At 40.9% G+C, this 15,360-nt stretch overlaps 1 protein-coding gene across 1 annotated transcript; it reads left to right on the forward strand.

The window, feature by feature from the left end:
- Positions 1 to 12,988: 12,988 nt before the first annotated feature.
- On the forward strand, positions 12,989 to 15,019 carry LOC106598109 (ferritin, middle subunit-like). Its single transcript, XM_045716047.1, has 5 exons — positions 12,989 to 13,318; positions 13,694 to 13,836; positions 13,950 to 13,959; positions 14,039 to 14,164; positions 14,644 to 15,019. Exons 1-5 carry the CDS (start codon positions 13,217 to 13,219, stop codon positions 14,797 to 14,799), a joined length of 537 nt encoding a protein of 178 aa, XP_045572003.1. The 5' UTR covers positions 12,989 to 13,216; the 3' UTR covers positions 14,800 to 15,019.
- Positions 15,020 to 15,360: the final 341 nt, after the last annotated feature.

The raw sequence follows: 15,360 nt of genomic DNA on the forward strand, positions 1-15,360 counted from the left end.
ATGGCTGAAAAACAGTAGCGCATTTGGATAGTGGTCGATCTGAGAACAATGAGACGGGTGGTCGCGTGCACGTGAAGAGTCCATTTTACATTTTGAGTCTTTGAATGAAAACAACGACTCCCGGTTGGAATATTATCGCTATTTTACGAGAAAAATCGCATAAAAATTGATTTTAAACAGCGTTTGACATGCTTCGAAGTACGGTAATGGAATATTTTGAATTTTTTTGTCACGATATGCGCCGGTGCGTCACCCTTCGTTACCCTTCGGATAGTGTCTTGAACGCACGAACAAAACGCCGCTATTTGGATATAACTATGGATTATTTGGAACCAAACCAACATTTGTTGTTGAAGTAGAAGGTAATCCAATTTTTCTTATAGCAAATCTGAGTTTGGTGAGTACCAAACTTGGTGGGTGTCAAAATAGCTAGCCTGTGATGGCCGGGCTATCTACTCAGAATATTGCAACATGTGCTTTCACCGAAAAGCTATTTTAAAATCGGACACCGCGATTGCATAAAGGAGTTCTGTATCTATAATTCTTAAAATAATTGTTATGTTTTTTGTAATTTAGTAAATTCACCAGAAGTGTTCGGTGGGAATGCTAGTTCTGAACGTCACATGCTAATGTAAAAAGCTGGTTTTTGATATAAATATGAACTTGATTGAACAAAACATGCATGTATTGTATAACATAATGTCCTAGGAGTGTCATCTGATGAAGATCATCAAACGTTAGTGCTGCATTTAGCTGTGGTTTTGGTTTTTGTGACATTATATGCTAGCTTGAAAAATGGGTGTCTGATTATTTCTGGCTGGGTACTCTCCTGACATAATCTAATGTTTTGCTTTCGTTGTAAAGCCTTTTTGAAATCAGACTGTGTGGTTAGATAAAGGAGCAAATAGTAATATGTTTGAAAAATGGAAGTTTTCGGATTTTCGAGGAGTTTGTATTTCGCGCCACGCCCTATCATTGGATATTGGAGCGGTGTTCCGCTAGCGGAACGTCTAGATGTAAGAAGTTAAGTGTTGCAGTGATTTCACCTGCTGTGGTAGCTGATGTGTATAGTGTTGAGTCATCAGCATACATAGACACACAGGCTTCACTTAGCACCAGTGGCAAGTCATTAGTAAAGATTGAAAAAGTAAGGGGCCTAGACAGCTGCCCCCCTAAATGTGCAGAATGAAATGATTTTTACATAACAAATTTTTGCTATCGTTCTTTTTTTACATCTGTTATTAGAAAGTGGCAAGGATGATGATTATTAACATGGTCTTTTGCCTGCTAATGCCTGCAATGCAGTGAAGAAAACGATATGACAACAATAACGTCTAATGTAACTGGCCCCTCTAACAGTACAACTGGCCCCAGTTGAAATGGTGTAGAACCGCCACTGGCAGTGATTACACCTGCTGTGGTAGCTGATGTATATAGTGTTGAGTCATCAGTGTACATAGACACACAGGCTTCACTCAGCGCCAGTGGCAGGTCATTAGTAAAGATAGAAAAAGTAAGGGGCCTAAACAGCTGCTCTGGGGAATGCCTGACTCTACCTAGATTATGTTGGAGTGGATTCCATTAAAGAACACCCTCTGTGTTCTGTTAGACAGGTAACTCTAGATCCACAATTAAGCAGGGAATGTAAAGCCATAATACTTACGCTTTTTCCAGCAGCAGATTATGATCAATAACGTCAAACGCTAATAATTTATTTAACCTTTATTTAACGAGGCAAGTCGGTTACAAACAACTTATTATTTACAATGACGGCCTACACTGGGCCAATTGTGCACCACCCATTCTCGAGTTTGTTGAGCAGAGGCTGTTTATGTTTTGGTTCTACAAAGCTGTGTCCATAATAACATACAACAATCAATTAATTGCATTCAATATATTTTTCTTCTCGATGCTGCCTGTAGCATGATCTATTTTGCCTACGACCATATGACAGACAGTTGTTGGTCGCAGCACATCACCAATGGATTGCATATTAATCTTGCTGTATAATTCATTGCGGCCAGTAGGTCAAACTAACTAAACTAACAAACAAACGAACTAATATAATTCACTCAGAAAAAAAACAAATCATGAGTCATGACTATTGAGTCAGTAAAAAGTTGTTCCAAAAGAATGAATCGTTCTTGAACTGCATGTCATTTGCCAGAGGTTGACACCACAGGGTCCAAGGTGGTGTGGCAAAATGTGTAAGTGTCTTTTCTGGGGCCTAGAGTGTTTCCTGATCTCATGACCTGGTCAGGTTTAACTCTGGGTCCTATTCGTAGGCCATGACAAAATATTATTGTTTTAGGTAGCTTCCCTTTTCGTCTGTGCTATGACTATAGGACTGAGGGTTTTCTTGTCAGGTTATGTGGATTGGAAACACTCCTGGGCTAAGGTGGATCAAACTCTTTCAAACTACCACAAACCTTGCTATTACTCATTCTGAATCTGATACCAAAAGAGCCAGAGACAACAACTTCAATGGACAACATACTCTTGTGTTTGATTAACTATTCTAACCAAACTTGCTTTACCAGTTCATATCAGTAGGTGTCACTATGCACTAGCTAGTCGAAAAAGACTGATGCCATGATAGCTGCCTGTCTCTGTATATGTGAAAGTTCTGGTTGTGTTAGCTAGAATCCATCAATTCATTCTTTCTGCATTAGCCATACATGTGTTATGGTTGGACAAACGTGTTTATTTCTTTTTCCTTTTTAAGACAGTGAAATTTGCACCACAAACATTTGTAAATAACCACCAGAATTGGAAATAAAATAAGATGCCAACAAACATTACTGGACTAACAAACTGTCTGACAAACCTTTTCAGGAAATTCAGTATCCCTTGGCTTTGGATAGCAGCAAGAGATCGTTTCATCTTTATCCTGTGCCAAACACATTTATTCAGTGAGTCTATTGATAAAAGTCACCTCGTCCGAGAGAGATTTACATGGTTATCAAAACCTCACGCCAAGGTAGGCCAACACGAAACACAGCCCTTATTTTAAGTGTTTCTGAAATCCTCTATGGGAAAAATGAATGGTGGAAAAATGATTGGAACCATCACCCTGTTTGACGGCTAGGTTTTATAGGTATTATGACACCTCTACTATTAACACATAGAAAGAATCAGGGCAGCTAGGTGTCTCACTTCCATTTCCGGTGACATGCATTGAAACATGGCTTTATTTTGCAAAATATCTGTGAATTAACAGACTTATTTTCAAATAATTTTCAACATCACATTCAGGTGTGGGACGTTCACTGTCTAACAAGGAACAATAGCAGGTCTATTTCGCTCCAGCAGCTGGCATATTCTGTCCATTCACAATTAATCTGTGGGAACATGGCGGCTCTCAACACCTGACAACTGAAAGAGGTGATTGTTAGTGAGGAAATTACCCCCGACCACCCCTGTCTCAGTCTCCAGAAAATAATACCAGTCAAAAGTTTGGACACAGCTACTCATTCAAGGGTTTTTCTTTATTTTACATTGTAGAATAATAGTGAAGACATCAAAACTATGAAATAACACATATGGAAACATGTAGTAACCAAAAAAGTGTTAAACAAATCAAAATATATTTTATTTTTGAGATGCCTTGATGAGAGCTTTGCACACTCTTGGTATTCTCTCAACTAGCTTCATGAGGTAGTCACCTGGAATGCATTTCAAAGAACAGGTGTGCCTTCTCTTTCTTTCCTTCTTAATGCATTTGAGCATTAAGGTAGGGGTGGTATACAGGAGATAGCCCTATGTGGTAAAAGACTAAGTCCATATTATGGCAAGAACAGTCCAAAGAAGCAATGAGAAACAACAGTCCGTCATTACTTTAAGACATGACGTTCAGTCAATCCGGAAAATTTCAAGAACTTTGAAAGTTTCATCAAGTGCAGTCGCAAAAACCATATTATATTATATATTATATTTATATATATATTTATATATATATATATATATATATATATTTTATATATATTTATATTTTAGTCATTTAGCAGACGCTCTTATCCAGAGCGACTTACAGTAGTGAATGCATACATTTCATGCATTTTTTTTTGTACTGGCCCCAATCAAAACAGAAAGCTCCTTGAATGTGGGAATATCCCAGGCCTATTAGGCCAAAATCAATTATGGCTTATTGTATAAATAATACAACGGAAATGAAGTAAACATTTAAGAGATCTGATTTTTAGTTTACAAATACTTTTCTACAATGATACAGTTATCTACCCACCACATTCCTTTATTTTAGCATGTGCACACAATAAGTACACCATCTTGCTTTTGGGATATGTGTCTTCAGATTCCACAATGATTCTTTAGTTGTGGACACTACAATCACCGCACTCCCTCTCTTGGTACTCATCTTTGTAAGTCACCTTGATTTAGCACTTGTGTGCTTTATTAGTTTCTTTATGAAAATATTTAACTCCATGACAGTAGCTAAAGCAAGGGGCTATAGTAGCACACAAGTAGACTACAAATGCATGCTGGGGCGGACATGCCCTGAGCTGGTGAAGAGAGCGCTCCTAGGCACGCTCCGCTCCTCGCTCTGCTCTACTCACATACTGACTTATAAGCCATTAAAACCTACTTCCAGGTCACAATGGCTGCTTACTGTGAGGAAAATGGCCATTAAGGCCTGAGGCCTGGCCTTCAACCAGCATGGACAACAGACAGATTATTTTAGTTTCAGTTAAAAGTGATCCTCCAAGACACCTACTTTCCTTAAATAGGCCAAAATGTGATCACCTAGTTAAAAATAACAGAGACTATTATAGAATTGAAATGTTGAAACAAGGCTTTATTTCCTCACTAGTGCTGCACAGCCAAGCAGGCTAAACACACCAAAATAGTTCCTGTTGACAAGGTTTGTGTAAAACCACAATGCAGACTCAGCATTTTCCAAAGACCAGACAGAGTACAGGCGACAGTGAGACCGCTGAATCTCACTCACACACCAACTCTCATTTTCACCAAGTCCAAGGAGGCACTGCTCTTCAACACCCACTTGTAGATGTCTTCAACCTGAACATTGTGGACAATTCTCACACACTTCACACCCGTAAACACACCATGACAGCTTAACACCCCAGTGATCATGCACTGCTTGAATTACCAGGGCTCTCCAGGATTCCCCCAGGCCCCATTTGAGTGCAGGGGAAGCCAAAACTGTGATGTCATTCCACTTAAAAGCGCCTGCATGCTTCCCAGCCGAAGAGTTCTTGATGACCATCAAGCGCTATGATGAATCTGGCTCTCATGAGGACCACCACAGGAAAGGAAGACCCAGAGTTACCTCTGCTGCAGAAGATAAGTTCATTAGAGTTACCAGCCTCAGAAATAGGCAATTAACTGCACCTCAGATTGCAGCCCAAATAAATGCTTCACAGAGTTCAAGTAACAGACACATCTCAACATCAACTGTTCAGAGGAGAATGAGTGAATCAGACGTTCATGGTTGAATTGCTGCAAAGAAACCACTACTTAAGGACACCAATAAGAAGAAGAGACTTGCTTAGGCCAAGAAACAAGAGAAATGAACATTAGGCCGTTGGAAGTCTGTCCTTTGGTCTGATGAGTCCAAATTTGAGACTTTTGGTTCCAACCGCCATATCTTTGTGAGACGCATAGTAGGTGAACGGATGATCTCCTCACGTATAATTCCCACAGTGAAGCATCAAGGAGGAGGTGTGATGGTGTGGGTGTACTTTGCTGGTGACACTGTCTGTGATTAATTTTAAATTCAAGGCACCGTTAACCAGCATGGCTACCACAGCGATACACCATCACATCTTGTTTGCACTTAGTGGGACTATCATTTGTTTTTCAACAGGACAATGACCCAACACACCTCCAGGCTGTGTAAGGGCTACTGACCAAGAAGGAGAGTGATGGAGTGCTGCATCAGATGACCTGGCCTCCACAATCACCCAACCTCAACCCAAAAAACAGATAAAGCAACACCTCACGGCACAACGCCTCTCCCATATTTGACCTAGATAGTTTGTGTGTATGCATTGATATGTAGGTTACGTGTGCCTTTAAAAAAAAATTATCAGCCGCTCTTGTCTGTTGATGTTCTGTATGTGGACCCCAGGAAGAGTAGCTGCTGCTTTTGCAACAGCTAATGGGCATCGTAATAAAATACCAAATTCCAAAATGAGATGGTTTGGGATGAGTTGGACCGCAGAGTGAAAGAAAAGCAGCCAACAGGTGCTCAGCATATGTGGGAACTCCTTCAAGACTGTTGGAAAAGCATTCCAGGTGAAGCTGGTTGAGAGAATGCCAAGAGTGTGCAAAGATGTCATCAAGGCAAAGCATGGCTACTTTGAAGAATCTAAAATCTAAAATATATTTTGATTTGTTTAGCACTTTTTTTAGTTACTACATGATTCCATATGTGTTATTTCATAGTTTTGATGTCTTCTCTATTATTCTACAGTGTGAAAAATAGTAAACAATAAAGAAAATCCCTTGAATGAGTAGGTGTGTCCAAACTTTTGATTGGTGCTGTGCATTCTGCAATAGTCTATGTGCAGGAGGGCTGGTGTAATTCTCCTGTCTTCTCCATATATCAATGGAAACAGGATGCATCTGAGCTCAATTACGAGTCTCATTGCAAAGGGACTGTATATTTATGTAAATAAGATATTTCTCGTTTTGGCAAAAATGTCTGAAAACTTGTTTTCACTTTGTCATTATGTCGTATTAGGTGTAGATTTATGAGGGGAAATATGTATTGTATCCATTTTCGAATAAGGTTGTAACATAACAAAATGTGGAAAAAGTCAAAGGGTCTAAATTATTTCCAAATGCACTGTATCATACTAAATGGAGGGATACAAATTGACATCCCAAATCCTACAAATTTCCCCTGAGGCCCTTGTGCACAGTCATTTCACAACATTTCTTAATGCAATCCGGGGAGAAACACACTTTGAAAGCAGCTTTCATGGCCACTGTTAAGAGGGAGATCCTAACTTTCCATTACTACTACATTTATTTCTGCTCTTAAAAATATGTGAACTGCACCATTTTAAAACATGAGTTTTTAGAAACAGCTTGGTTTAGGCATTACAGGAGATATATGTATACAGCAATGCAACGCTTAGCCATTCTAGCATCGTCCAGAGTGGCTTGCCAAGTGGTTGTTAGCAAGCTGACAGTAGGCTAGGTATCAATAGCCAATCCAGAACATGTTGGAAACTATAGTGAACTTCTATTGGTCAATCGCGCCATGATATTGCCGAGTATTAGCATAAACTTCATGGTTTCGTTCTGTAAGACGGAACAATGGGCAGCATTGAATTCAACGGACACGGTACTGTGCTGAACAACCAATTGAAAATGGTAATCACCGCCAGAGGGCTAAATGTATTTTATTTTATTTGTATTTTTTATTTAACCGTTATTTGACTAGGCAAGTCAGTTAAGAACAAATTCTTATTTACAATGACGGCCTACCAAAAGGAAAAAGGGACGGAGGCTAAATTACATAAAAATATATGACAAAACACACATCACGACAAGAGAGACAACACAACACTACATAAAGAGAGACCTAAGACAACAACATAGCATGGTAGGCAGTAACAGAATTCTGTTGTAACAGATAGGCCTACATTATTCAGTGTTTATACATCCTTGGCTAAGTACCAGTGGAACGTTTGGGACAGTCAAGTCAGCAATAGCCTATGTTGCCAGCAACAAGATAATGTTTTGAGTTCATGATCTAGCTAATGATTAGCTCACTGGGGTAAATGAAGATGGGCACCCCATGCTACAGGTTATCATGCTTATTGCTAAATAACACACCTTTCTGATAATATGGACCGATATGGTGTTGGGCTCATTTCTAGAAGGGAAAATTATATTTTAGATCGTGTCAGCATAATTTTATTTTCATTCATTTTGGAGTAATAAAATCAGTCTGAAAAGTCCAAAGTAATTAGCCTCTCTGTTTCCAGGTAGACCAACACAATACTTTTATTCATAATAGAATCTTCAGCCTATTAGGACTGGACATGAATTCCTATACAAGGGATGGGTCCCATTATGTCTGGCGAAAACCAAACACTGCATTCCACAGTAAGAACCTCATACCAACGGTCAAGCATGGTGCTGGTAGTGTGATGGTTTGGGGATGCTTTGCTGCCTCAGGACCTTGATGATTTGCCTTAATAGAAGGAACCATGAAATCTGCTCTGTATCAGAGAATTCTACAGCAGAATGTCAGGCCATCCGTCTGTGAGCTGAAGCTGAAGCGCAGCTAGGTCATGCAGCAAGACAATGATCCAAAACACAAAATCAAGTCTACAGTCATGGCCAAAAGTTTTGAGAATGACACAAATATTAATTTCCACCAAGTTTGCTGCTTCAGTGTCTTTAGATATTTTTGTCAGATGTTACTATGGAATACTGAAGTATAATTACGAGCATTTCATAAGTGTCAAAGGCTTTTATTGGCAATTACATGAAGTTGATGCAAAGAGTCAATATTTGCAGTGTTAACCCTTCTTTTTCAAGACATCTGTAATCTGCCCTGGCATGCTGTCAATTAACTTCTGAGCCACATCCTGACTGATGGCAGCCCATTCTTGCATAATCAATGCTTGGAGTTTGTGGGTTTTTGTTTGTCCACCCGCCTCTTGAGGATTGACCACAAGTTCTCAATGGGATTAAGGTCTGGGGAGTTTCCTGGCCATGGACCCAAAATATTGATGTTTTGTTCCCCGAGCCACTTAGTTATCACTTTTGCCTTATGGCAAGGTGCTCCATCATGCTGGAAAAGGCATTGTTCGTCACCAAACTGTTCCTGGATGGTTGGGAGAAGTTGCTCTCGGAGGATGTGTTGGTACCATTCTTTATTCATGGCTGTGTTCTTCAACAAAATTGTGAGTGAGCCCACTCACTTGGCTGAGAAGCAACCACACACATGAATGGTCTCAGGATGCTTTACTGTTGGCATGACACAGGACTGATGGTAGCGCTCACCTTGTCTTCTCCGGAGAAGCTTTTCTCCAGATGCCCCAAACAATCGGAAAGGGGATTCATCAGAGAAAATGACTTTACCCCAGTCCTCAGCAATCCAATCCCTGTACCTTTTGCAGAATATCAGTCTGTCCCTGATGTTTTTCCTGGAGAGAAGTGGCTTCTTTGCTGCCCTTCTTGACACCAGGCCATCCTCCAAAAGTCTTCGCCTCACTGTGCGTGCAGATGCACTCACACCTGCCTGCTGCCATTCCTGAGCAAGATCTGTACTGGTGGTGCCCAGATCACGCAGCTGAATCAACTTTAGGAGATGGTCCTGGCGCTTGACTTTCTTGGGCGCCCGAAGCCTTCTTCATAACAATTGAACCGCTCTCCTTGAAGTTCTTGATGATCCAATAAATGGTTGATTTAGGTGCAATCTTACTGGCAGCAATATCCTTGCCTGTGAAGCCCTTTTTTGTGCAAAGCAATGATGACGGCACGTGTTTCCTTGCAGGTAACCATGGGTGACAGAGGAAGAACAATGATTCCAAGCACCACCCTCATTTCGAAGCTTCCAGTCTGTTATTCGAACTCAATCAGCATGACAAAGTGATCTCGAGCCTTGTCCTCGTCAACACTCATATCTGTGTTAATGAGAGAATCACTGACATGATGTCAGCTGGTTCTTTTGTGGCAGGGCTGAAATGCAGTGGAAATGTTTATTTGGGATTCAGTTCATTTGCATGGCAAAGAGGGACTTTGCAATGAATTGCAATTCATCTGATCACTCTTCATAACATTCTGGAGTACAGTATATGCAAATTGCCATCATACAATCTGAGGCAGCAGACTTTGTGAAAATTAATATTTGTGTCATTCTCAAAACTTTTGGCCACGACTGTACATGAAATTTGATTTGGAATGGCCTAGTCAAAGTCCAGACCTAATCCCAATTTAGATGTAGTGGCAGGACTTGAAATGAGCAGTTCATGCTTGAAAACCCACAAATTACGCTGAATTAAAGCAGTTCTGAATGCAAGCATTGAGTGGGACAAAATTCCTCCACAGCAATGTGAGAGACTGATCATCAACTACAGGAAGCATTTGGTTGCAGTCGTTGCAGCTAAAGGTGGCAATACCAATTATTGAGTGTAAGGGGGCAATAACTTTTTAACACAGGGGAATATGGTGTTGCGTAACTTGGTTAATTAAATAGATAAAATTAAGTATCCATTCTTTTGTTATTTGTAAACTCATGTTCCCTTTATCTAATATTATGTTTTGGTTGAAGATCTGATAACATTCAGTTACAAAAACGTTGAAAAATAGAGAGAATCAGAAAAGGGGAAATACTTTTTTTTATATAAACACTGAGTGTATAAAACATTAAGAACAACTTCCTAATATTGAATTGCAAACGTCCCTTTTTCCCTCAGAGCAGCCTTCTACAGGGATGCTGGCCCATGTTGACTCCAATGCTTCCCACAGTTGTGTTAAATTGGCTGGATGTCCCTATGGGAGGTGGACCATTCTTGATACACACGGGAAACTATTGAGTGTGAAAAACCAAGGGTTTTGGTGGTGATTTTCTAAACTGTTAGTTAGACCAACAGTTTAAAGTAATATTGAAAAATATTGTTATTTGAGTTGTGATTGGGGTATATTGGCCAAATGATCAGGAAAGTTGTTGGTGTATTTTACCTCCAACATTCATCAGAAACAACCATATTACAGTTATTTGTTTAAAAATGCCTTAGTAAGTTACATAGTATATGATACTGCTGTTTTCTCATTCTTCCCTTTTTTTCCCTGGTCTCAGCACATTTTCGCCCACTCACCACGCTCAAGTCTGTTTACACAGTCATGAGACCCAGACTCCTTCCACCATTGTCACGGTGATAGCAGAAAAGAATGGCCTTCAGGCCAAAGATGGTGGGTAATTGAAGGCAGTTCACTCAGGCCTTTTACCATTGTATAATTAAGGGGGGCGGGGTTCTCCATAGACATCAATGCGATAGCGGTCTGCTTAGTCCTTGACTTCCATTAAAACAGAACCATTGAGGGAGTGGAACATCTCGCTTCCTCTTCTGTCTCTGCTTGAGACTCCAGAATGCTGAGTCACAATGACAAGGCAGAAATACAGCCAGGGCAGAGCCTGAGTCATTCCATACTGTAGTAGAACCAACAGGAGGTTATGACAGGAGGACTGGGAAGGAGGGAGGGAAATAAGAATAGAGGGGGAGGGGGAAAGAGTACAGACTAAAAACGCTGTGTCACCCTTCAGAACTTCAAAAGAAAGAGTTCTGTAACGGTTAATCATTTACAGTGTTACTATCACTTCTGTTTATAACTTTAACAAGAACATTCTTAGTTTTTACAGTAAAACTGTAATGCTAAGAGATGGATAAAAATGTACAGGGTGGGTACCTGGAGGAAAATGGGGGAGGGTCATGCTTTTCAATTTCAGTCAAGAGGATAGTTCAGAATTTTTTCAATCTAGTCCAGGGGAGGGTCATGTAATTTGTAATTAAAGAAATTTCAATATTTCTCAGTGTTTTAGAATTCGTTGCTTATTAGGCTATATATCGATGTATGTCCGATTCCACCCGGTTCTCTGCTAGAAATGCAATATGAAGTGTGCCTATAGGCTATTTAGCATGGTCTCAATCAAATGATTCATAGCCTATAGGCTATAGGCTATGAAGTGCATGTTCAGAGAAGCACAGAGTAAAGTTATATTTCTAAGATAGCTGCTGGGATCGCGTAAATAAAACTAGACTGCATTACACACTGTAATGGATATTCCAACCCTAAGGCCTGTTCTGCCCTTGCTGATCAAAACCTTTTTTTGTGCTGCCTAACCAATCCTGTGCTGTGTAGGACTACAGTCGCAGTTCAGGAGGAGAGTCAAAGAATTCTTCAGAAAATTCTTTTTATTAGGCGAGTCCAAAAAATGCAGTATCTTGCACGTAGACTAGCCTATAGCCTATATTCTGTTCAGTTTGAGAAGGAGAGCATTTGAGGACCGGAGGTCAACTTTGATAGCTTGCTACTACTATAATTGATTTTAAGAAAAACAATATGTTTCTCGCCCATGATGTACCGCCGCTGGAGGTTCTGGACTGCGGGCCGCCGCTGAAGACTCTTGACTACGGGCTGTCGCTGGAGGGTCCGGAAAGCGGCCGTCGCTGGAGGTTCCGGACTGCGGCCCGTCTCAGGAGGTTCCGGACTGCGGCCTGTCTCAGGAGGTTCAAAAAATATAACTATATATGTCCCCCCACATCTAAAACCAAAGTTGCGCCCCTGGTAATAATAGTGGGAGGGAGCAATAGGGAGAGAGGGGGAGGGGGTAAGAGTACAGACTAAAAACGCTGTGTCACCCTTCAGAACTTCAATAGAAAGAGTTATGTAATGGTTAACCATTTACAGTATTACTTACTGTTTATAACTTTTTGCAGCTGGTCACATGATTGACCCGGTCGTGACCGTAACAACATGTTTAAAAAAAATAACAGACCGAGATGAAGAGGTCAAGGCGAGAGCATTTACTCTGCCCAAAATCTGTCCGCGTGAGATAAGGCCATTTATGTGTGGAGGTATATAACAGAGTGTCAAATTACTTAAGGATCTTGATCGAATTGAAATTTCGTAATGGTTAAGCTTTTACAAAAGCTTTTACAAACGCCGACACATATATTATATGTTGATGCACGTTGTACTCCGGCAACTTTGAGAAAAACGATGTTTAGTTGTGCGTGTTATTTACACGCGTACCTGCCCTCTAATTGGTTAGAATCTTGCCTGTCTTCAATCGTTGAGCACATGTATTTCCATTGTTAGAGTTGTCACTCGTCTCTCTTGTTAATATAATAAATAATCATTGCTTTAGGTCATGAGGTGTATGAGTGGGCACGTCGTCAAATGATCCGCCTAGTTCCTGTTGAAATTCTAAAGGTGATTGGCTACGCTCTGTGAGGGTGGATTTCACTGACGCGTTCCGTTCGGAACAATAAATAGACGGAACAAGGCTCCTTCCAGTTCACAAGTCTGAGAAGACGCATGAAGAAGTTCTTGCTTCAACAGTGATTGAACGGAACTCCTCTGCCTTCGTCCCGCACTATAGAACATTCCGGATTGATAACGTAACACTTACTTTAACTGTAATAGCAGAATAGTCGGAGGAACTTTATTTTTCTACACTTTATTTTGATATAAAAGAAAATCCGCCAAGATGGAGTCTCAGATCCGCCAGAACTATCACCACGATTGCGAAGCTGCCATCAACCGGATGATCAACATGGAGATGTTTGCCTCCTACACCTACACTTCAATGGTAAGGAGTCTACCAAGATTACCGTTTTGTTGATCTACCTGTGTATTATTATTCCTGGGCCTAAATGCCATTTTTCACCTGTCTTTTCTACAGGCCTAGACAATTAAAAAGCCAAGAAAATGAACACCCAGAAGTTCATGAGTTTTACTTTGTTAAGAGCTTTCAGGTAGATATAGCATTCAAATGAAGCCGGGAATCTATCCTACCTTGGACAGAGCGCGTAACAACTCCTTGGCGGGTTACTTGTCAGGTTACCAAGTAGACTACAGACTAGACTGATTCATGCCTTTGTCATCACGTTTAGTTGCCACAACAAGAACAGAATGCTGTTATGTTTTTTTTCTTCTAAACACAGTTTTATATTTATCCACCCAGGCTTTCTATTTCTCCCGTGACGATGTGGCTCTGCCTGGCTTCGCGCATTTCTTCAAGGAGAACAGCGACGAGGAGCGGGAGCACGCCGACAAGCTACTCTCCTTCCAGAACAAGAGAGGTGGACGCATTTTACTCCAGGGCTCGTAGACTGATAGAAATGTCTTTACTCCATGGAGGAGAGTGTCTACAGCATTAAGTTGATCTAGAGAACCTGGAGTTGTCCTGAACATACTGCCTCTAACCACTGAACTGACAGTGTGAGGGGTGTAACTCTGTTCACTTTATCCTAACCTTAATGTCTGCTAGTAGTCCCTAACACTTCTGTGTTCACTCTGTCCTGTGTAGAAGCCAGAACGTGATGAGTGGGGCAATGGGCTGGAGGCCATGCAGTGTGCTCTGCAGCTGGAGAAGAATGTGAACCAGGCCCTGCTGGACCTGCACAAGATTGCCTCTGACAAGGTTGACCCCCATGTAAGTTAAACTGGATCTGCACATCACATGTATATCACATAGCATACAGGTTCTGTCCCAGGAGATGAGCAGGTGGTTGTAGCTCTAACTAATGACACAAGATTGTGTGACCTGCTTCACACGCACACAATGGTCCACTGATGCACACTAGACACACAATGCAGCTAATGCTTAAGTTTGCATAAAGGGCGGCAGGTTGTCTAGTGGTTAGAGCGTTGGTCCAGTAACAAAGGTTGCTGGATTGAATCTCCTAGCTGACAAGGTAAACATATGTTCTGCCCCTGAACAAGGCAGTTAACCCACTGTTCCACGTTAGGATCTCATTGTAAATAAGAATTTGTTCATAACTGACTTGCCTAGTTAAAAAGCTGTAAACACATTATCTGCACTTATGCAATTACCACCAGGCTCTTGTATATTACTGTATCTACAATATTCTGTAGTTATTCTCTTGTCTGACCTGTGTTTTCCCTCTTTAGCTGTGTGACTTCCTGGAGACCCATTACCTGAATGAGCAGGTGGAGGCCATTAAGAAGCTGGGTGACCACATCACCAACCTCACCAAGATGGATGCTGTCAAAAACAAGATGGCAGAGTACCTGTTTGACAAGCACACCCTGGGAGGCCAGAGCTAAACCACTTCCATCCCCAGGCTACGGCATCCAGCCTCAGACCAGGACTCCTGGCTTCTCTGATAGATCCTACTGGCTTTGCGTTTTATAGGGAGGAGCGTGTTAAACTGGTGCAGTGCAACACAGCTGTAACATTGAGGTGTTTTTGTTGACAACATTTTTGTATTGGAGGCAAGGCATCTTGTAAAACAATAAAAAAACATCACCCGTTTTTCTTTCCTAAGTGTTGACCTGTAGTAATGGATGTTGTAACAGTCTATTCAGGTTCTTTGATCAGTCTTACTGAGCATCTCAATTTCCTAGTGATAAATACTGACAATTGTAGACCTACTAGTGACTGAGGGTCATAACAATAGGGTAAGTTTAACATGCGGTTTATAAAGGAAATTACCTCTGACAATAGTGTCCTTTACTGTATCTTGTAGTAGTGCCATGTCAATTAACCTGTTATGGCTAGGGGGCAGTATTTTCACGGCCGGATAAAAAACGTACCCGATTTAATCTGATTATTACTCCTGCCCAGAAACTAGAATATGCATATAATTATTAGCTTCGGGTAGAAAA

Source organism: Salmo salar, chromosome ssa03, assembly GCF_905237065.1.
Source record: "Salmo salar chromosome ssa03, Ssal_v3.1, whole genome shotgun sequence".
Classification (NCBI taxonomy): Eukaryota; Metazoa; Chordata; class Actinopteri; order Salmoniformes; family Salmonidae; genus Salmo; species Salmo salar.

Coding starts and splice junctions, on each gene's coding strand:
- LOC106598109 (XM_045716047.1), top strand. CDS start 13,217: ATGGAGTCTCAGATCCGCCAGAACTATCACCACGATTGCGAAGCTGCC. Junction 13,319..13,693: donor CCTACACCTACACTTCAATG/GTAAGGAGTCTA, acceptor TTATCCACCCAG/GCTTTCTATTTCTCCCGTGA. Junction 14,165..14,643: donor CTGACAAGGTTGACCCCCAT/GTAAGTTAAACT, acceptor TTCCCTCTTTAG/CTGTGTGACTTCCTGGAGAC.